Source organism: Kogia breviceps, chromosome 10 (assembly GCF_026419965.1).
Source record: "Kogia breviceps isolate mKogBre1 chromosome 10, mKogBre1 haplotype 1, whole genome shotgun sequence".
NCBI lineage: Eukaryota > Metazoa > Chordata > Mammalia > Artiodactyla > Physeteridae > Kogia > Kogia breviceps.
This window is the reverse complement of record NC_081319.1, coordinates 66714462-66734955: the sequence shown is the minus strand read 5'-3', so window position 1 is coordinate 66734955 and position 20494 is coordinate 66714462. Positions and strand designations below refer to the sequence as shown.

Sequence of the window (20494 nt, the reverse complement as noted above, 5' to 3'; positions counted from 1 at the left end):
AAGTCTTGGCTGTGTCTGGATTTCCTGTTTCTGCATTCTTTAAGTGTAGAAGACACCATGCTTTGATTCCTTTGTTTCATAATCACAAAAGACTCTGGGATAATCCTTGTAATGAGCTTTGGGGATAATTTTTGCCCTTCTAGATCTCTCTGAAAGGTGATTTTAGACTGGTGACAGGCTGTGTACAGGAAACACAATTTAGTTGCTGAATATCAACACTTTCACTTAAATTTCTTGGTAAAACAATAGTAGATTCAAAGGAACAAAACCTCAGGATATTAAAAACCACAATATCATTTTTCTTTAAAATTATAATGCTTTGTTAATGTGAACAATATGAAGGCTACATTTAATGTATCTTGTACATTAAATGTACTGAATTTCTCTTTGAAATTCAGTTTTAACAGTCACCACCAAAATCTTACCCTGAGATATGAAAATGGTATTAAGCCTTAGCTGCCCATGTTGGTGGAAGGACCACAGAGCACAGGCGTGTAGGGGAGAAGGGACTGGAAAATATTCCTGGGCTTGTAGTCCTTGCTGTGGATGGTGTCCCTGATGGATTGTGTCGCTATTTCTCTCCACATTCACTTCCCTTCTGTCTCTTCTTAGCATCCAGCCATTTATGTTTGTGCCAAAAAAGATATGAGTGCTTTCTCAAACAGAGCAGGCAATATCCTTGATCCCATGGAGCTTAGATTCTAGTGGGTTCTAAATATCTGAACCTCGGTCTCTGTCTCCTTCCTGCTACTCTTAACCTTCTCTGCAACCCTCTGCACCCTCTCGCTCTGACTTGTCTACTTCACACTCAGGCTACACACTCCATGACCCGGTATTCTGGTTGCCTAATGCATTAAGGGACCCTACCTTCACTATTGGTTACTGGAGCCTACTGCTCCAGCAGTAACTTTCCTGCTTCCTGCAAAGGAGAGAAACATTACGATAGAATGCAGTGGAAAGAACATGGGCTTGGTGTGATCCTGGGAAGATCAGCCAACTCTCTGAACTTCAGTTTCATCCTAGAAAAATGGGGCTACTAATCTCATTTCTAATGGTACCCATACTCATACCCGTTCATGATTAAATGAAACAGTCACTGTGAAAGAGCTCTGGACACTTTAAAGGGAATGCAAATTTTTAAATGTTTACTGTTGTTATCATTTCTTTTAGGAGCACTATAATTTTGGAAGAAAGGAGTTGACTTCCTACTAAAGGGCCGCCAAATACATTCTCTTCTTTCTTCCCACCATGATGAGAAATCAGAGAAGCCTCTTTTCTGTGTTACTTTCTAACTTCTTCAACTTAAATTGCACCTTTTCCCCCAAATGCATCCATGTCAGAATGTAGGATAAGAATTAAACTATACGTATAGAAAAACATAAAACTCAGCATTTTCATGTTCTAGTGCCCACTGTGATTGATTATACTTCCTCTTTCTTTTCCCTTGAGCATATCTCAGTCAAATATCTTTACACTTTATCTATGTTATCTGCTCTGTGAAACTTGCTTTCAGACAACCACAAACTTTCAGAACTAAATAATCCAAATCCTATCTTCACAATTATGTTTTAGTCCTTCAATTTTTTTTAATAGGGAATTTGAAGTAGCTAAGCATATGCTAGCTTTTTCATATTTAACAAGTTCAAATTTTTTGGTTCAAGTCAGGATCTGAAATAGATGTGTTGCTTTGAGTATGTCTGTTTTAAAACTGCACATGGATGCTTTAAAATTAGGGCTGATAAGCAAGAAGTTATGCCATATGTTCAAAATTAAGAGACCTAACTTATCTTGGCTTGATTTTAGTGAAATGTAGATGATTAGAATCTCTTCTTAGTAATTTGGAGTTTCTGTGATCATGTCTGTAAAATGTTGATACCTCTTTGGACTAAGGAGGCACTCTTTAAGAAGTACATTGTAATCGTCCTTGACTTTATGAACGGGGTGTTGTTTTAAATTAAAACTTTAGCAGAAATGCTAAAATTCTGATTTTGGATTACTATAGGATCCAGGAAGGAAAGAAAAGCTGAATATAAGTGCTGCATTTAAAAATGTGTTGTTAAAAAAAGAAAAAAAAAGTTTCGTTTTCCCAAAGAGGTGGGGAGGGGGAAGAAAGGATGGAGTTAAAGGCTCCAGTAATTTCACGCAGTGGTGCTCTGAGTTTCAAAAGGCACAGATAACTGTGTGATGTGTAGAGGGGACAGTGAGAGCAAGGGGAAAATGGATTTTCACCTTTCACTACCAAACCACAGGAAAGGAGGTTTAAAAAAACAGAGGGAACAAAAGAGCCTCAGATGTGTAGGCTTTAATGAAGAGCCCATATGCATTCCAATGCCCTTTGGTGTTGCAATGGAAACAGATTTTACGGTTAAACAATTTGACTTGATGGCTGAGTAGAAAGTGGGCTTCTTCTAGAGTGATGAATGCGTCAGATATTGCTATAGCATTATTTTTATGATGTCTCTGTCAATATTTAATTCTACTAGCTCTGTAATTCTTTTAACAAATAAAGCTAAATGAATTTATTCTCTGCATGTTTTTGGTAATCTTTCTCTAATGAACAAAGATATTATTTGCTTCATAACTTCGTGTGTTCTTGAAGTTTTGCAGGATATGATAATCAAGCCAAATTGTCAATTCTCTTTTACAAACAAAACTCTCAAATAAAGCTTCTTTTCTTTTGAAAATTTGTTCGAAGTATTTTTATATTGAAAAAGACAATTCTCAAGTAAGTGAAAAGCACTGTAGGGATTTTATGGGCAATAACTATGTTACATATCTCACTGATAAAAACACTTACAAGAGAATTTTACGATTCCTGTTCTTCCCTCAAAAACGAGAACCTTATGAGATTTATCTACTGAATAACAAAACAGGGTAGAATGATGTTCATTTTCAGGAATCATTTCAAATAGTGATCTCCAAAGAAAAATGTACCAACCTCAAGATAATTCATTGGAAGGGAGGTAGGGTGCAGGTCAAACATAAAAATGATTTTATTAATGTGTGTTGTTTTCAAACCTTTAGGTTTAGAAGCTGTAGTCTGTGGGTCAGATCTGATTCACCACCTCTTCCATAAAGCATTATTGACACACAGTCATGCGTATTCATTTATATATTACCCGAGGCTGCTTTCACGCTATCATAGCAGTAGTAATTGTGACAGAATATATGGTTTGCAAAGCCTACAAAATACAGTATCTATTTTTTTTTAATTCTTCTTTCTCTAATTGTTTTAGGTGTAAAGTCAGGTTGTTTATTTGAGATGTTTCTTGTTTCTTGAGGTAAGATTTTATTGCTATAAACTTCCCTCTTAGAACTGCTTTTGCTGTATCCCATAGGTTTTGGGTCATCGTGTTTTCATTGTCATTTGTTTGTAGGTATTTTTTGATTTCTTCTTTGATTTCTTCAGTGATCTCTTGGTTATTTAGTAGTGTATTGTTTAGCCTTCATGTGTTTGCCTTTTTTACAGATTTTTTCCCTGTAATTGATAAGTAGTCTCATAGCGTTGTGATCAGAAAAGATACTTGATATGATTTCAATTTTCTTAAATTTACCAAGGCTTGATTTGTGGCCCAAGATATGATCTATGCTGGAGAATGTTCTATGAGCACTTGAGAAGAAAGTGTATTCTGTTGTTTTTGGATGGAATGTCCTATAAATATCAATTAAGTCCATCTTGTTTAATGTGTCATTTAAAGGTTGTGTTTCCCTATTTATTTTCATTTTGGATGACTGGTCCATTGGTGGGAATGTAAACTGATACAGCCACTATGGAGAACACTATGGAGGTTCCTTAAAAACTAAAAATAGAATTACCATATGACCCAACAATCTCACTATTGGGCATATACCCTGAGAAAACCATAATTCAAAAAGAGTCATGTACCACAATGTTCATTGCAGCTCTATTTACAATAGCTAGGACATGCAAGCAACCTAAGTGTCCATTGACACATGAGTGGGTAAAGAAGATGTGGCACATATATACAATGGAATATTACTCGCCATGAAAAGAAATGGAATTGAGTTATTTGTAGTGAGATGGATGGACCTGGAGTCTGTCATACAGAGTGAAGTAAGTCAGAAAGAGAAAAACAAATACTGTATGCTAACACAGAAATATGGAATCTAAAAAAAAAAAAAAAAATGGTTCTGAAGAACCTAGGGGCAGGGCAGGAATAAAAGCGTAGACATAGAGAATAGACTTGAGGACACAGGGAGTGGGAAGGGTAAGCTGGGACAAAGTGAGAGAGTGGCATGGACTATATACACTAGCAAATGTAAAATAGATAGCTAGTGGGAAGCAGCTGCATAGCACAGGGAGATCAGCTCAGTGTTTTGTGACCACCTAGAGGGGTGGGATAGGGAGGATGGGAGGGAGACGCAAGAGGGAGGAGATATGGGGATATATGTATATGTATAGCTGATCACTTTGTTATACAGCAGAAACTAACACACCATTGTAAAGCAATTATACCCCAATAAAGATGTTTAAAAAAAAAAAAAAAAAAAAAAAAAAAAAACAGTATCAGGGCCTTTACAGAAAAAGTAGGCCAACTCTTAACCTAAAGCAATAAAAAAGGTTTTAGGCTTTCCTGATATATATGGTTTTATATTGGTCTCTTTCGTAGCTCTGAATGCTAAACACAGCTCATGTATATTCTAGGTGAGATTTCCTGAGTAAGGGTCTCTTGCCCCATCCCCTACTTTCCATCATCACTGAGATTCTTTCAACTACAAGCATCTAATAAGTATAGTCCTGAGGGGGGGAAAAAAGGGTCATGGCTCTCCAACTTGGTGCAATGGACAGAGAGTCCTTAGTTGGCTATTCCTTAAGCCTGTTGCACCCTATTGCCGTTCATGTGCCCAACTTGGTATATGACTTATCATTTCAATTCTTTTTGACTAAAATAATCTTCAGAGAGTGAGAAGTTAACTTTACTAAAAAAACTCCTGCAAAATAATCTAGATTGAATATTCCACTATTCATATAGATATAAACAATAAGAAATGACAGAGGTCATCATATCACACCTAGGTCTAGATAAGTATGTTATCAGCCAGCCATAAATATAAGTTGTATATTTATCAGTGTTAACCTACTGGAATTTGACAAGAAGTAGGCTAATTTTTTGAAATTTTTGAAATTATTTGCAATAAGATTTTATACCTGCTTTCATTATTTTTAAAAATTTTATTGAAGTATACTTGATTTATAATTTTGTGTTAATTTCTGCTCTACAGCAAAGTGATTCAGTTATATACTATATTCTTTTTCATATTCTTTTTCATTATGGTTTATCACAGGATACTGAATATAGTTCCCTGTTGTATATACAGTAGGATGTTGTTGTTTATCCATCTTACATATAATAGTTTGCATCTTCTAATCCCAAACTCCCAATACATTCCTCTCCCCTGCCTCCCACCCTTGGCAAACATAAGTCTGTTCTCTATGTCTGTGAGTCTATTTCTGTTTCATAACTACTTTCATTATTAACATACCTAGCCCTAACCTTATATTTTTGTCTTGAATTTTAACTAAAAATTGTATTATGACATCATAATTAGTAAGACATTTCCAAAGTAGGCATCTGGGGCTTGGAAATGAAGTTCAATTTTCAGGAATGTTTAAAGACAAAGAGTACTTAATATTATAATTTTTAAAGTTTTGCTTAAGTAAATGTTGGGAGTCTTTTATGAGGGATCTTAATAAGGGAAAAATTGAAAACCCAATTTAATTGGGGATACATGTGTTCTTCCTGCTACAGTAAACTTCATAATATAATACATAGAAAACAAAAGAAAGGTGAACTGAAATTCATTCCTTTGTATCAAATACCATTAGAAAATGCATAGAAAATGCCACTGAAGATTTGAAAAAGTAAGAATAAGCAAATTACATTATATTGAAATTTTATTATGCAGCTGGATCAAAGTATAAATTAAAAATATTCTCAATTTATAGCATTTGTGTTCTAAATATGAAATATATGAGTGACTTTTTTTCAGACTTAAAGGAAAAATAAGTCAGCACATATTTTATTTTCTGAAATAAGTGACTTTAATAAAATCATTTTTTCACACTTAAAGGAAAAATAAGCCAGAAATAAGTCAGAATATATTTTATTCTCTAAAATAAGTGAATTTAATGAAATCACTGTTCTTTGGGAAAATACCCACCTTGGATGTGTGGGATACACCTTAATATGCAAACCCCCAATCCCTTGTCTTTGCATGAGTGCATATGTTGGCAACAGAAGATCTCTGAACTGATTTTGTTCTAGGAAGCAGAGGAGGTAAGGCCATAGAGTGAATCACAGAGGAAGTCATATTTGCAGGAGGCTCTCTCTTTCTGTGACAGCCTGGACACAGATAAGTTGCTATATAAAATACTGTATAGCTGACAGTCTTCATTGTTTGAGGAAAAATAAAGACTAAACAGACTCACACCCCAAAGCCTGTATCTTTGGAGCACAAAGACAATCTCAGGCAGTGGTCCCTTCCTCATACGAACCTCTTGCAAAAATTTATGGTCTAGGAAAGATTCCTTTACTATGGAGATAAATAATTTTTTTAAAAAAGGAAAAGAAAAGCTTCCTAGATTAGATAACAAACAAAAGCAGTCTTTAAGCTGGGACTGTTAAACCAAGTGATTGAGAACAGCTGAGGATAACAAAGTGTTCTAGGTGCTACAAACAAAAGGAAAGGAGAGGTTATAATGATCAGAATGGGAAGGTTGAATTCAGGCCAAAATTTCCTTAAACAAGACAAGCAAGACCCCCTTATATGCTAAAGGATAAACACTTTACATGGAAAATATAATCATTAGAGTATCTAAATATTAAAATATAACATCAATGCTCATAAGGCAAAATCAAGAGATAGGATGAGAAAAAGTAAAAATATATTGGTGGTAAAATACTTTAACTCATTTTATAGTTTTTGATAGATTACATAGGACAGTAGGTAAAAATAGATCCTCTAAAGTAAATTGAATTAATATATATGTAGTTGGGTTCTGTATCCTGAAAAAAAACCAAACCAAAACAAAAACTATTCTTTTGTATATCTGTGGACTCTTCACAAAACCCAACCATGTATTGAGATTAGGCCTAAAAGGAAAAGCTTTTAGTTGCCATGATAAAAGTAATACAAGATAGGGGTAAGGGATTAAGAGTACAAATTACTATGTACAAAATAAATAAGCTACAAAGATACATTGTAGAGCACAGGGAATATAGCCAATATTTTATAATAACTATAAATATAATATAATCTTTAAAATTGTGAATCACAATGTTGTACACTTAAAATTTATATAATATTGTAAATCAACTCTACTTCAATAAAATAACTATTAACTGCTAAGATAAAAATAATACAGAGGAATTTCTCTGATCACAAAAATTTTATAAATTAATAACAAATTTAGAAAACACAAGAAGTCCCTGCCATTTGTATGTTGAAAAATTTGCTCTTTAACAAATTATTTTATTAAAGGGGAAATTCAAAAGAAAATTTCTCTGTGGAGAAAAAGACAATGAAAATATCATCTATTATAACATAGAATATAGTTAAAATAGCCCTTGGAAGATAATTTATAACTCTAAATATGTTTAATAAGAGAATAAAAATAAATCAATTAAATATTCAATTTGGAAAATTAAAGAACAGTAAGATCTCCTGCTCATAAGAAAAGTAAAAGAAAGGAACTGATGAGAATTGACAAAAATAACTGTAAAACAGAAAAGCTGTAGAAATCATACATAAAAAATATGTTTTTGAAAAAAGTGTGTAAAACAGTAACAGTGTAGTAACACTATTGCAGTGTAACAATACTTTCAAAATTCTGAAGGAAATTATTTTGCAACTTAGAATTTTGGATTTAATTTTAAAATTTTAATTATAAAAATTAAATGATTTAATCCAAAAAAATTAAATGATTAAGTCCAAAAAATTATGCAAGGACAGAACAAAGTTTTCAACATGGAAGGTGTCAAAAATTGGCTTCCCAAATTCCATTTTCCCAGGAAGCTCCTTTAAGGCCCAGTGAATGAGAAGAAGCATGGAAAAGAAAAAACATGGGCTATTGGAAACAAGAGATCAAACACAAGAGAAAAGCAAAGCAAATTCCCAGGAAGATGGTAAAAGAATCACAGGATAACAACCTACACAGAGCATAGAAGACAAGCAGCACAGATTGGAAAAAGTGCCTCCAGTGACATACCTGTAGAGCTGTCACCACCAAGGGTCCTTTGTACAGTCCTGACCACAGACAGTGCACAAGTGAGCTTGTCCACGATTCTTAGCTCTCTTTGGCCTGTGCAAATGCTGATAAAATTCTGCTCTTTCCTCCCTGCCCAGCTGCCTGGAATAGCTGATACCATCTGACCCTACAGAAGTGTTCAGGTTTGACTGACTCCTGAGAGATGGAGGTTAGCCCAAAGAGCTTAGAAGCGTAGAACACAGAGCAGCACACCCTCTTCAAACTTTTCCCTCTGGATTGGTTAGACCTTGGTTAGATTGCTCCCTATAAGGAACTCTTGGATTCCCCTGGATCACTACAGGCTACCTCCTGACATTCTCACAATGGATTCTTGAACATCCGAGAAAAATGATACAAATAAACTTATATACAAAAGAGAAACAGACCCACAGACATAGAAAACAAACTCATGGTTACCAAAGGGAAAAGGTGGGGGGAGGGATAAATTAGGATTTTGACATTAACATATATACACTATTGTATATAAAAGAGATAAACAGCTAGGACCTACTATATAGCACAGGGAACTATACTCAGTATTTTGTAATAACCTACAAGGGAAAAGAATCTGAAAAAAATAGATATATGTATGTATAACTGAATCATTTTTCTGTCCACCCAAACTAACACGATATTATAAGTCAACTATACTTCAATAAAGATAAATAAATAAATTAAAAAAAAAACTTTTAAGGAAAGCAAAAAAAGCTGAAGCCAGACTATAAACCAGAGACTGTTCAGGTCCTCTTCCTAGGCACTGTCAACTATCAATAACAATGCTTTCTTTTTCTTACACAGCTAGTCTTTGTGCTTACTACTCAATTTTCATATTAATCCTTTTCCACACTGATTAATTAGTTGATAAAATAATGAAATAGTTGATTGAGAAATAAAGCACAATTAGAATACATTTTAATCTAAAAACCATCTTTAATGGGCAAATACTGCAAACCTTCCATTAAATTGCACATTAACGTGACTACTATTTAATAATAATAATGTTAGAGGCAATAGCCAATGGGATTAGACAAAAGAAAGTCCTGAAAATTACAAAAACTGGCAAAGAAGAGATAAATTTATGACTGTGTTAGGTGATTTAATATTTTAGGTGATATACCTGGGACTTCCAAGAGAATCACTGAATGATGATTATCATCAGTGAGATAACTCAGTAATGTGTGTTATAGGGAATCCATAGCTTTCACGTACTGATATAGAAATGTTCCCAAACTGTAATCAAATAAAAAAAAAATCCTCAAACAAATAAGATGCAGAACACTGTATATAGGATGCTATCTTTTTAGTAAGTGTATGTTTGTAGTCTGTGTGTGTGAAATGAGAATGTATATTTGTAATTGCTTGATATATAAAATAAACACTTGAAGCACAAACAAGAAACTAATAAAATAGAACACTTTTAGTCACATTTTCCAGATACATAGGTTAAAACCCCTCATTTTTACAAACTGAAAAACTCTAGAATTTAATTCTCTAACCTGCTTAAAATTTTCCAAGAGTTTTTTAAAGTATGTTTTGAACTAAGTTTTTAAAGTAAGTTTGAACCCATTGTGGGGGCATCTACTGATACAGCAAACACATTCAGCATAAATTTTAGAAAACCAGTCAGTGGCTTAAAAATACATGGTTTTGGCAAAATCAATTCAGCTTACATGAAAAGAAATATTAATTGTATAGTCTCAAAAGTTGAATTTACCTGTTTAGCTGAATGTCATTTTGAGCAATGTGCATTATTTTGCACTGAATTTCCATTTCACACAAAGCCAAACACATTCATTCATTACTAATGGCATTCTTGACCTCATTGAAAATGTTATATTCTTTTGAAAATTCAATTATTACTGCATTAAACATCTGCTCTATTAGGCATTATGCTTGATGCTGAGGTCTCAAAGGTGAATAAAACAGGTTTTATTTTAGAAGTTTTATCCCTTAGGAGGTTTTACTGTAGGCTAATCACTGTCAATTTATTATCTTACATTAAAATTTTCAAGAATATAAGAGGTGCTTAAAAATGATCTGCAAAATAGTAGCCCTTTTCTTTTATGATGCATATATATATATATATATATATATATATATATATATATATATATATATATATATATGCCTTTCTTGTGAGTTTTCTTTGTAGATTCAGAACTTCCCTCTTGTGGTTTCCTTGTTCTGTTCACATAATTCAAGGCCTCATCTAGTAGCTCTTACTTTCTCAAAGACTTCCTCGGAAAGCATCCCTTTCCAGGGGATGGAACGACCCTCTCTAGTTAAGACCTCATTACCTTTCCCCTCTACATTTGAGCACATCTGTTTGTTCTCCAGTTTCTTTCCAAAGTAACACCCTGCCTGGAATGGACATCTTTGTTCATTCTTTCTAGACTCACCTCTTCCTGAGCCCCTCCCCATACTCAGCCCAACTGGAAACTCATGGCACTATGAATTATACAATGAGTTGATACATCTATTATGCCCTCCCCCCTTCTGCCCCAGTTTCTTCCAGACCAAATCACAAGCACCTTTAAATTAATTTCCACTGTTACTACCTCTTCAATGAACATTCTTCTAGTCCCATCCTCCCCACTTTGGGATGAGCTCTCTCCTTCCTGAAACAAACATGGCCCTTTTGGGAGACTCTGTGGGCACTTGATCAGTTCTGCAGGAGAGGCTGGAGATGGGCAACCAACGGGAATTACTGGAAGAGACAGACAATGCACTATAAAAGCAGGAGTCTTGTGAGGATCCAGAATATGATGGGAGGTTTTCTTCCAACTAGTAAAAGATTCTGATGCAAAGTCTATAATATTTAGACTTAATTCCAAGTGAGCTTGACCTTTGCCCTCTAACATCCTCTTTATGCCTTTCTTCTTCCCAGGATGTGCCTGTCCCTCCCAAGCCTTTTTCTCTCCATCCTTTATATCAGACTAAACTCCATCCTACTGCTAAGTCTCTGATGCATCCACAGACACTCCCACACGCTGACTGTCTTACCCCAGGACCCTTCAGTCACTTGTCCTCCTTCTCCCTGAGTGATGAACAGGAGAATTCTCACACCCTGTCTAGTCACAACGCATATAATAAGGTGAGAATGCCCTGTGCTGTGAACCTTCTTCATGCTTAACTTTCGAAGCTTATATGTAGAGGAAACATATATTAAGAATATTTAAATATATTAAGAATGTTAAATATTTGTGTGAAGACACATGTCCTTAAAAAAAGATAATAATTAACCTTGGGGAATTATGAAATATTTATGTTTCCTTTAAAAGTCATTTCCTAATTTGCCTTGCTCATTGTTTCATGCTCTAATCCCAAGGTGGAAATCCCAACACATGTTTCAAAACCTTAAAAGATGCCATTATTAATTTATCTTCTAATCTTAGTTCAACATTCTTAAAAAGCTTCTTAAAATGACAATGCCTTGATGAGGAAGAATTTATAATTGCAGTCAGTGGGCAAAGAAATAATTAGAATTTCTGCAGATATCTGCAATATAATATTAATATTTTATTTAAAAATGTATCTATCTGCCTCATAATGTATAGTGATGGGATATGTAACAAGTAATGAGGTGTTCAGTACCTAAAAAATATGTATATATATTTTTAAAAAAGCAAAAATACTTATAGTTGGCTTTGGAATGTAATCATAAATATTCTATTAGAAGCAAGCAGTCAATAGCACGTGAAGCTTATGTATAAGCATCATTTGCTCTTCTGAGCATCACCATAAAGACATTCTGGCTTAACACAGACTCTCAGACCTTGAAACTTTTCTAAAAGAACTGACTAGTCAAAATCAACCTGCAATTAAATCTTTTTTAAAAATGCAAAATCTTGTTTTAAAATATTTGTTTTGCAAATTCTCTATATTTAATGAAATACACCTCTATACTTGGAAATCAATCAAGAGCATATGTAGTTGAACAATATTCCTTGGGCCATAAAGCATTCAAAAAATGTTCATAAACCCAGTCTAAACACAAAGAATCATCTAAAAAGTGGACATAATTATATGAGGAAAAATTAGCTTTTTATATTTAATAACATTTATCATGACTGAGTTGTCAACTCTGAATTAAACTTTTAAAGCATCCATTTTCTGTAAAACAAATATTTTCAGGCAAAGTTCAGGATGACATTTGTATGACCTTTGGTTGCTTCTCATTCTAGGTCTAGAAAAAAGAAGTATTTCAGGGAGAGTATGATATTTTAAAATGATTTTATATTATCTGTAATTCTCCCTGTTTTAGTACTAGCCAACTCTATGACATCCATTTAGCTATTAAATAGAGTTAAAAATTCTGATAATAACAACCATTTTCTTATATAAATTATCATCTATGATAGGATTATAATTGTATTTTATAGATAGCAATTGCTTCAAATAGCTCTTCTTCTGACATTTTTAGTGGTGTTTTCTGGAGACATTCAGCAAAGGTAGAGTCAGTATTTCATTCATAATTTAGCCTTTGCTTGGTCAGTCTGTGAAGAACAATATATGAAAGCCATTTGAGGCTAGACAACTATTTTCAGTCTACAAAAGATTTCATCTCTCAGTGTCTGAGATTTATTGATATTTTCACATCTGAAATAATAATAATGATGATGATGTTGTAGACAACATTTCTTGATGGAAGATTCAGTTACTTAGCTTTGTATTTTAATTGCTTCTATTAAAATGTATGAATTTTGTTCAATTTGATATCAGTGCTTACAAACACTGTGTTGTAAATATTCAGCCAATAGCATACCAAGTTATCAAGACTTGTGTTTCTGGTCTTCCCTGGTGGCGCAGTGGTTGAGAGTCAGCCTGCCATGCCGAGGACACGGGTTTGTGCCCCGGTCCGGGAAGATCCCACATGCCGCAGAGCGGCTGGGCCCGTGAGCCATGGCCGCTGAGCCTGCGCGTCCAGAGCCTGTGCTCCACAACGGGAGAGGCCACAACAGTGAGAGGCCCGCGTACCACAAAAAAAAAAAAAAAAAAAAAAAAAAAAAAGACTTGTGTTTCTTTTTTACTGAAAATAACTTCTTGTCTGAAATTGTAAAACATAACTGTCATTTAAATTAACTTCTCTCCAATATCCTAACATCTTCCCAGATCTCACTTTGCAGCTTTATCTGCTGGGCTCATCTCCAAACTCAAACCTTCCCTTCCCTCCCCTCCCCCAGAGGTCCACACTGAACTTGACCTTACATAACTGTCTCTGAGGCTCCCTTATCAACTGGGGCTACAGAAGATGTTTGACGAGTTTTGTTCTTCTGTTGCATCTGTAGTGTGTGCTCCTCTCTTGTCCTAAATACTTACAGTAATCCCTACTCTCTTCTCTCACTGTCATTAGTTCATATGATGAACTTCATATGATGGCCTATCATATATGAAGATGCTCGGGTGTTTTCCCTGTTATTGTGGTTAAACCAGTATTTCCTCTCTTTCCCTTGTCTCATGAAGGGAGTCATTACTCTTATTTCCTTCTTTAACCCTTATAACTAACATAGCCCAGTGGATAAGAGCATGGTGTCTTTAGTCAGTCCATCTGAGTTCATATCTTGAACCCACTCCTTCCAGATGGTGATAGTGGGCAAGTGAGGATGATAATAGTACTGTCATAATAGAATATTATGAGATTAAAATGGACTAATATGTATAAAGCACTTGGAATAGTGCCTGGGACATAACAAGGACCATATAAGAATTAGGTCTTTGTATTAATAAACCTTCTTGAATTGTCATTGCCATCATTCTCTTACATCTTCATTTGTTCTTTTTCCATTGAACCCATACTCTTTGTATGCAGAAACTTCAAAACACAAAATAAAATGAATACTTCCCCTTCCTTTTCCTTGCTGATGCTACAAACCTAGTAATTTCAAGACTTTCTCTCAAAGTGATCAGTAGCCATCTCTCTCCTGTAAATTCACTCTTTAATTCATTCTTGAAGGCATTTTGTCTTTCACCTCAACCACTCTACTGAAATTTCTCTCTCAAGGGTAAACTGCTTGTCAGCAAACTCAGCTGAATTTTCTGAGTCTTCTATCTCTTTTATGCCTTTTAGCAGTCGACACTGTTGATCATTCACTCTTGAATCTCTGTCATCATTCTGCTCTTGGGATAATATGTACATTTCAGCTCCCTGACTGTTCCTTCTTTGTTTTCTTGGTGGACATGTCTTCCTCTACCTCTTCTCTCTAACTGCCTCACTTCAGATATTCACCTACTCACAGGCTTCTGGGGTGATCTTACTTGTACTGATAATCCTCAAATCCACATGTCCAATTCTGCTTCTCCTCTGAGATCCAGTTTTATACCTTCAGATGCTTGCTTGTCAGTTCCCCCAGGGTGCCATGTTGTCACCTCAGACTTATCATTCATGCCATCTCCAACCAATTCTGGTCTGGCTTCCCTGCTTCTGTCATTAATACCAAGATACTCAGTCTCAGAGTCAAAACTCGATTCATCTATTATGCTTTTTCTGCTTTGGCCTGATAGCTAGTCACTCACCAAGTTGAATGGATTCTTCTTTTGTTATGCCTGTCATGTTATCTCTTACTACTTTTTATTATTATTCCACTTTCCTTAACTAATCTACTTACTTTCCTCCAGGCATGCCTTGGGACCTTCTTAGGGTTCAACTTGCTCAGTCATTCTCCTCATATAAAATACCTTCCTGCTTTTCACCTTACTTATGCAAACCGTTCTCATATTTTATGACCTAGTCCAATAATTCTTCCTCCTCTGTGAAGTTTCCTCCTGTATCAACACTCAAAGTGATATTTTTCTCCTTTCAATTTCTATAACTCTTGCCTGTGCCAAGGTATCTCATGCATATTAAAGGTTATCATGTATTTATTTGTTGTGATTGTTTTAGTGTCTATCTAGAACATGATGTGCTTAACATGGTATTTTTCACATTATAGGTAGAGCAACAAATATGTGTTAATGATGAACAGATCCTAAAATGACCCAACTTATTCACTAGGAGCACAAAATGCTTGAATATTTTGGATTATTTCTATTTAAAGCAGAAACAATCTGAGTCAATTTATGGATTTATGAGTACATGCAGTACAATTTCAGTCAATTGAGGATCTCCCTTTTTTGAGGGCTGCATTCAATTTCCTGCGAGATTATGGAGCTCCTTGGCATAGAAGCATAGACAGAGGCAGGAGGTCTCTGACCTTCCTCTGTTATATGTAGATGCTGATATCCTTTGGGGTGTCCTCAGTTCTGTCTGGTACATGACCATCAATCCCATAATACATCACTGCATCCTTCTTTCTTCACCTGTACGACATGATTTCATTGGCTCTAGGTCAGCTAATCCTGAACATCTATAGCAGTATGGGAGCATCTATAGCATGTATTGCTATTGTTACCTACATTCTGGGAGCAGATAAATTCTGAGGCCATCTCAGAACCATCAGCTTAGAGACTCTACATATTCTCTCCTCTTCTGTTCCTGCCCCCCTTGCCATAGGGACTCCACAAGATTCCATACTTGTGAATTTGCCTACTCACTAAAAAGTCAGTACTCACTGCACTTCTGTGGTCATGTGTGGACATATGGGAATAGTGGAAAACTTGATTGACCTGTGCACATGTTCCCAGCTGAGGTGAAAAAGGTGATGTTTTGTTTTGTTTTTCTTACGTTATAAGTAATGGTTCTTTTCACGGACCATCTGGTCCCACGTGTTTAGAATTATTGTGCTTTTTTGTTGGTGATTTTGCTATTTTAAATGGCCCCTAAGCCTAGTGCTGCAGTGCTGTCTAGTGTTTCAAATGCAAGAATGTTTTGATGGATGTGTCTTACAGAGAAAATGTGCATGTCAGGTAAGCTTCCTTCAGGCATGAGTTATGGTGCCGTTAGCTGTGAGTTCAGTGTTAGTGAATCAATAATATATATTAAATCAGATGTCTTTAAACAGAAGACAAGGTAAACAAGGTGATGTCTGATTGGCTGATGAAAATGTAATTACAAGCTCACAGGAACCCAATCCTGTATTTCATCTCAGAGCCATGGTTCAGGATTTGCTAATTGCACGGTTGTAGTTACTTTATGGGACAGAACTACTGCAAATAATGAGAATCAGTCATGTATTGATTTGGATTTCCCTGAGAAAAGGATTCATATATTAGTAGTTAATTTGGGAGGTTCCAAGGAATAGCAATTAAGGGAGTGGAGACAGACAAGGGTAAAATAAAGGGTGTATCACCAAACAAGGCGCCACTGTAGGTAACTGGAGCTTGAGTTTTCCAAGGGATTCTGGGAGCTAGTGGAGAGCAGACAACTCAGAGTTGGACAAACTGAGGTGGGGGAGGGTAGAATTCCTCCTCTGAAAGAGCCCTCAGGCCAAGAGAAGCAGGGACAGGCTTTTTAAAGTTGAGAGGCTGGTATTAAAATGTCAGGGTCTGAGATGACACATGTGGTTCCATGATTTATAAAATATATATCCACACATACCATGTTTCTGATCTAAATTTGAAGTCCGGGATCCTGAAAACCAAAACTTTGGCTATCAAAAATAGAGAGAATTTTCTTTATTTTTGATAATTATGCTTTGCTACCTATAACTGCTGAAACAATAAAGGGTACCAAGGAATTTGTGTCTGGGTGTGTGTGGGGTTACTATCTTAAAATTGTCTCTCATCTAGAGTCATTTTGCCAATTTTTCCTCCATTTTGAGATGCATTTAAAAATGTTTATCTTTAAAGCTAATAAAGTACCACCCACAACACATCTTTTGTGTTTAGGTCTAGTGCCATCCACTCTCTGTTTTTAAGAATTCAGTTCGGGCTTCCCTGGTGGCGCAGTGGTTGAGAGTCCGCCTGCCGATGCAGGAGACACGGGTTCGTGCCCTGGTCTGGGAAGATCCCACAGGCCGCGGAGCGGCTAGGCCCATGAGCCATGGCCACTAGGCCTGTGCGTCCGGAGCCTGTGCTCCGCAGCGGGAGAGGCCACAACAGTGAGAGGCCCGCATACCGCAAAAAGTGAGAAAACCTACATGCATATAACATGCATCTGTAGGAAGTTTATCGCTCTCCCAAATGTTTAACCTTTTCTCTAGCCTCTGCCTCATTTATTCTGTCTTCCACTCTCACAATCTCTGAGGTAGCTCTGTCTTTTTAGTCTACCCCAAATTCTAACTCTTCTGGCCCACTTCACATTCCAGCTGAAGTACTCAGCTTTGTGCACCTTTTCCTCTTTTCTTATCCCACCTACATTTTTGACCTTTTATTTAGCACAATCATAGGCTATGGAGACAGGATGTTATTTCTTATATTTCCAGCACTTTCAATTTGAATATTTCAGTGCTTATCTCTGGAGTAGCCTCTGAAAAATCCCTTCCACTCTAGCTTTCTCTTCAGAGCAGGAGAGAGGCAGTTATTCATCTCCCACCTCTATTCTTTCTGTCCAGAACACTTCTCAGCCTTGTCTGAGGTAGGAGTTAGATAGGATCTGGGGATGAGCAGCTGGAATTTGTCAAGCTGAGTAAATTGGAGCTTGTCTCCAACTGACACTTCAAGGAAAAAGTCAATGGCAGGAGCTGAGCTCTGCTAGGGTAAAGAGATAAGATGACCACATCTATCATTCTTGGGGTCAAGGGGACCTCCCTGACTGCACACATGCAGAAAGGCTCCTTGGGGGCCAAAAAAGGAAGGAATGCTATCCCTTTGGGTGCTGTCAATCTCCCAGAGGAGCCCCCCCACCCCCCACACTGGTATCCATCTTGGCTAAAAGATGCACACACGTATCGGAGAGGGCCTGGGCCAGGGCAGATGTGGAAAACTAAGGGAGATGATTGGCCAGAGGAAAACAAAGACACAGAAGAACTGCCCCATATAAGTGATTTAAATCGTCTCCCTAGTGCACTCCTCATTCAGGAGGACACCTGTACTCTTCTCTGCATGTGTATTTCTGCCTTGCTTCTGTCTTAAATAAACTGCTTTTTTGTGTGCTCTCCCACATGTTGTGCTGTGCCTCTAATAATAAACTTTGTGCCTATTTTTATAGCTTCTGTCTCCTTGAAAAATTCTTGTTGTCAAGGGGGACAAGAGCCAGGGTAACTCTAGTTCCAGCCACTGTCCCCTGGTGGACCAGCAGTTAGGATTCGTGGTTTTCACCCAGGCTGCCCAGGTTCAATTCCTGGGCAGGGAACTAGGATCTCACTTCAAGCCACTGCTCACTGCTGTCTCCCCAAGGTCATGACCACTCCTGCTCCCACTCCTAGTGCAGACCCCCAGGCTGCTGTCACCATTGCTATATGTCAGGGCAAGACTTTAAGGTCTGCCACAGAGAGAAGAAAATGTATACTCCTACATAGGATAATCATTCATCTTGATCTTTCCCAGACATTTTCTTTTTAAACTATACCAATGTCTTTTTCTATTTTTTGAAATAATTTTATTTTAAAAAAGCTTTTTTGTAGATAAATATTTTATAAGTGTATTAATATAACAAACCATTTTAATCAATCGATAAATATTTTAAAATGATATGGTTTCAGTTATTTTTACTGAGCCTTCTCATTTGCAGGTGTATTGATTTGATCAGTGGGTATACCTATAGTGAAATACAGCTTAAAGTTCATCTGCAGACTTTATAATAAGACATCAGTTACTGACAATTTTGTTGAATAAATGAATTGTTTTATGACTGTATTTGGAAAAGTATTTCAAACTCTTTCTTTAGTTTCCTTACCTATAAAATAGCAATAAAAATAGAATCTCTAGCGTAGAATTGTTACCATGATCAATTGGTAAATGAAACTTTCACATTCCACCTTAAGTTCCCAGTTTTATATATTTCTCAACATGCTGTCTATTATTTGTAGAACTTTGGTGCTGGAGTAAAGAAATAATCCATCAACATAGCTAGTAGGACAATACTCTCATCTAAAATTGCCTTTTTTCTTTTATTAGGATCTATTCATTACTTTTAATCTCTCCAAATTTATTCACATATGTATTCTCTTTCATTCTGATTTTTCACTTTGCTTTCCTTCTTCCCCTAGGCAACTATACTGAAGTGTTTCTTTGTTTCTGTTTTGTTTTTAGTATATTTTCTTTCAAAAGTTGCATTATTATTTTGTGTGTCTATAATTAAATTTACATAAAAGCTATTGTTTCACATACTTCACTCTTTTTCTGTGGGTTTCTTTTTTTTAGTTTTATTTATTTATTTATTTGGTTAGTTTCTGCTTTATAATAAAGTGAATCAGTTATACATATACATATATCCCCATCTCTTCCCTCTTGCATCTCCCTCCCTCCCACTCTCCCTATCCCACCCTTCTAGCTGGTCACAAAGCCCTGAGCTGATCTCCCTGTGCTATGCGACTGCTTCCCACTAGTTATCTATTTTACATTTGGTTCGGTAGTGTATATATGTCCGTATATACACTACCACTCTCTCACTTTGTCACAGCTTACACTTCCCCCTCCCTGTATCCTCAATTCCATTCTCTAGTAGGTCTGCATCTTTATTCCTGTCTTGCCCCTAGACTCTTCATGAACTTTTTTTTTAGATTCCATAGTTTTGTGTTAGCATACAGTATTTGTTTTTCTCTTTCTGACTTACTTCACTCTGTATGACAGACTCTAGGTCCATCCACCTCACTACAAATAACTCAATTTTGTTTCTTTTTATGCCCGAGTAATATTCCATTGTATATATGTGCCACATCTTCTTTACCCACTCATGTGTCAATGGACACTTAGGTTGCTTGCATGTCCTAGCTATTGTAAATAGAGCTGCAATGAACATTGTGGTACATGACTCTTTTTGAATTATGGTTTTCTCAGGGTATATGCCCAGTAGTGGGATTGCTGGGTCGTATTTTTAGTTTGTAAGGAACCTCCATACTGTTCTCCATAGTGGCTGTATCAATTTACATTCCCACCAATGGACCAGTCATCCAAAATGAAAATAAATAGGGAAACACAACCTTTAAATGACACATTAAACAAGATGGACTTAATTGATATTTATAGGACATTCCATCCAAAAACAACAGAATACACTTTCTTCTCAAGTGCTCATGGAACATTCTCCAGCATAGATCATATCTTGGGTCACAAATCAAGCCTTGGTAAATTTAAGAAAATTGAAATCATATCAAGAATCTTTTCTGACCACAACGCTATGAGACTAGATATCAATTACAGGAAAAAAATCTGTAAAAAAGGCAAACACATGAAGGCTAAACAATATAC

The 20494-nt window shown here is 36.0% G+C and overlaps 1 protein-coding gene across 50 annotated transcripts in view; it reads left to right on the top strand.

Annotated features, from left to right (window-relative positions):
- MLIP (muscular LMNA interacting protein) overlaps positions 1-20494 on the top strand; it is a 269496-nt gene that overhangs the window by 220098 nt on the left and 28904 nt on the right. For 24 of the 50 annotated variants that reach the window (XM_067005954.1, XM_067005948.1, XM_067005956.1 and 21 more), the window contains one exon: positions 11157-11363. The exons of 13 other annotated variants lie outside the window; for them this stretch is intronic. In XM_067005954.1, coding sequence (XP_066862055.1) covers positions 11157-11363 — 207 coding nt within the window. Of the gene's footprint in view, positions 1-1170; positions 2685-3236; positions 3282-11156; positions 11364-20494 lie in introns of those variants that run through there. 13 more of the 50 variants (XR_010835033.1, XR_010835035.1, XR_010835032.1 and 10 more) reach the window with 3 other exon arrangements.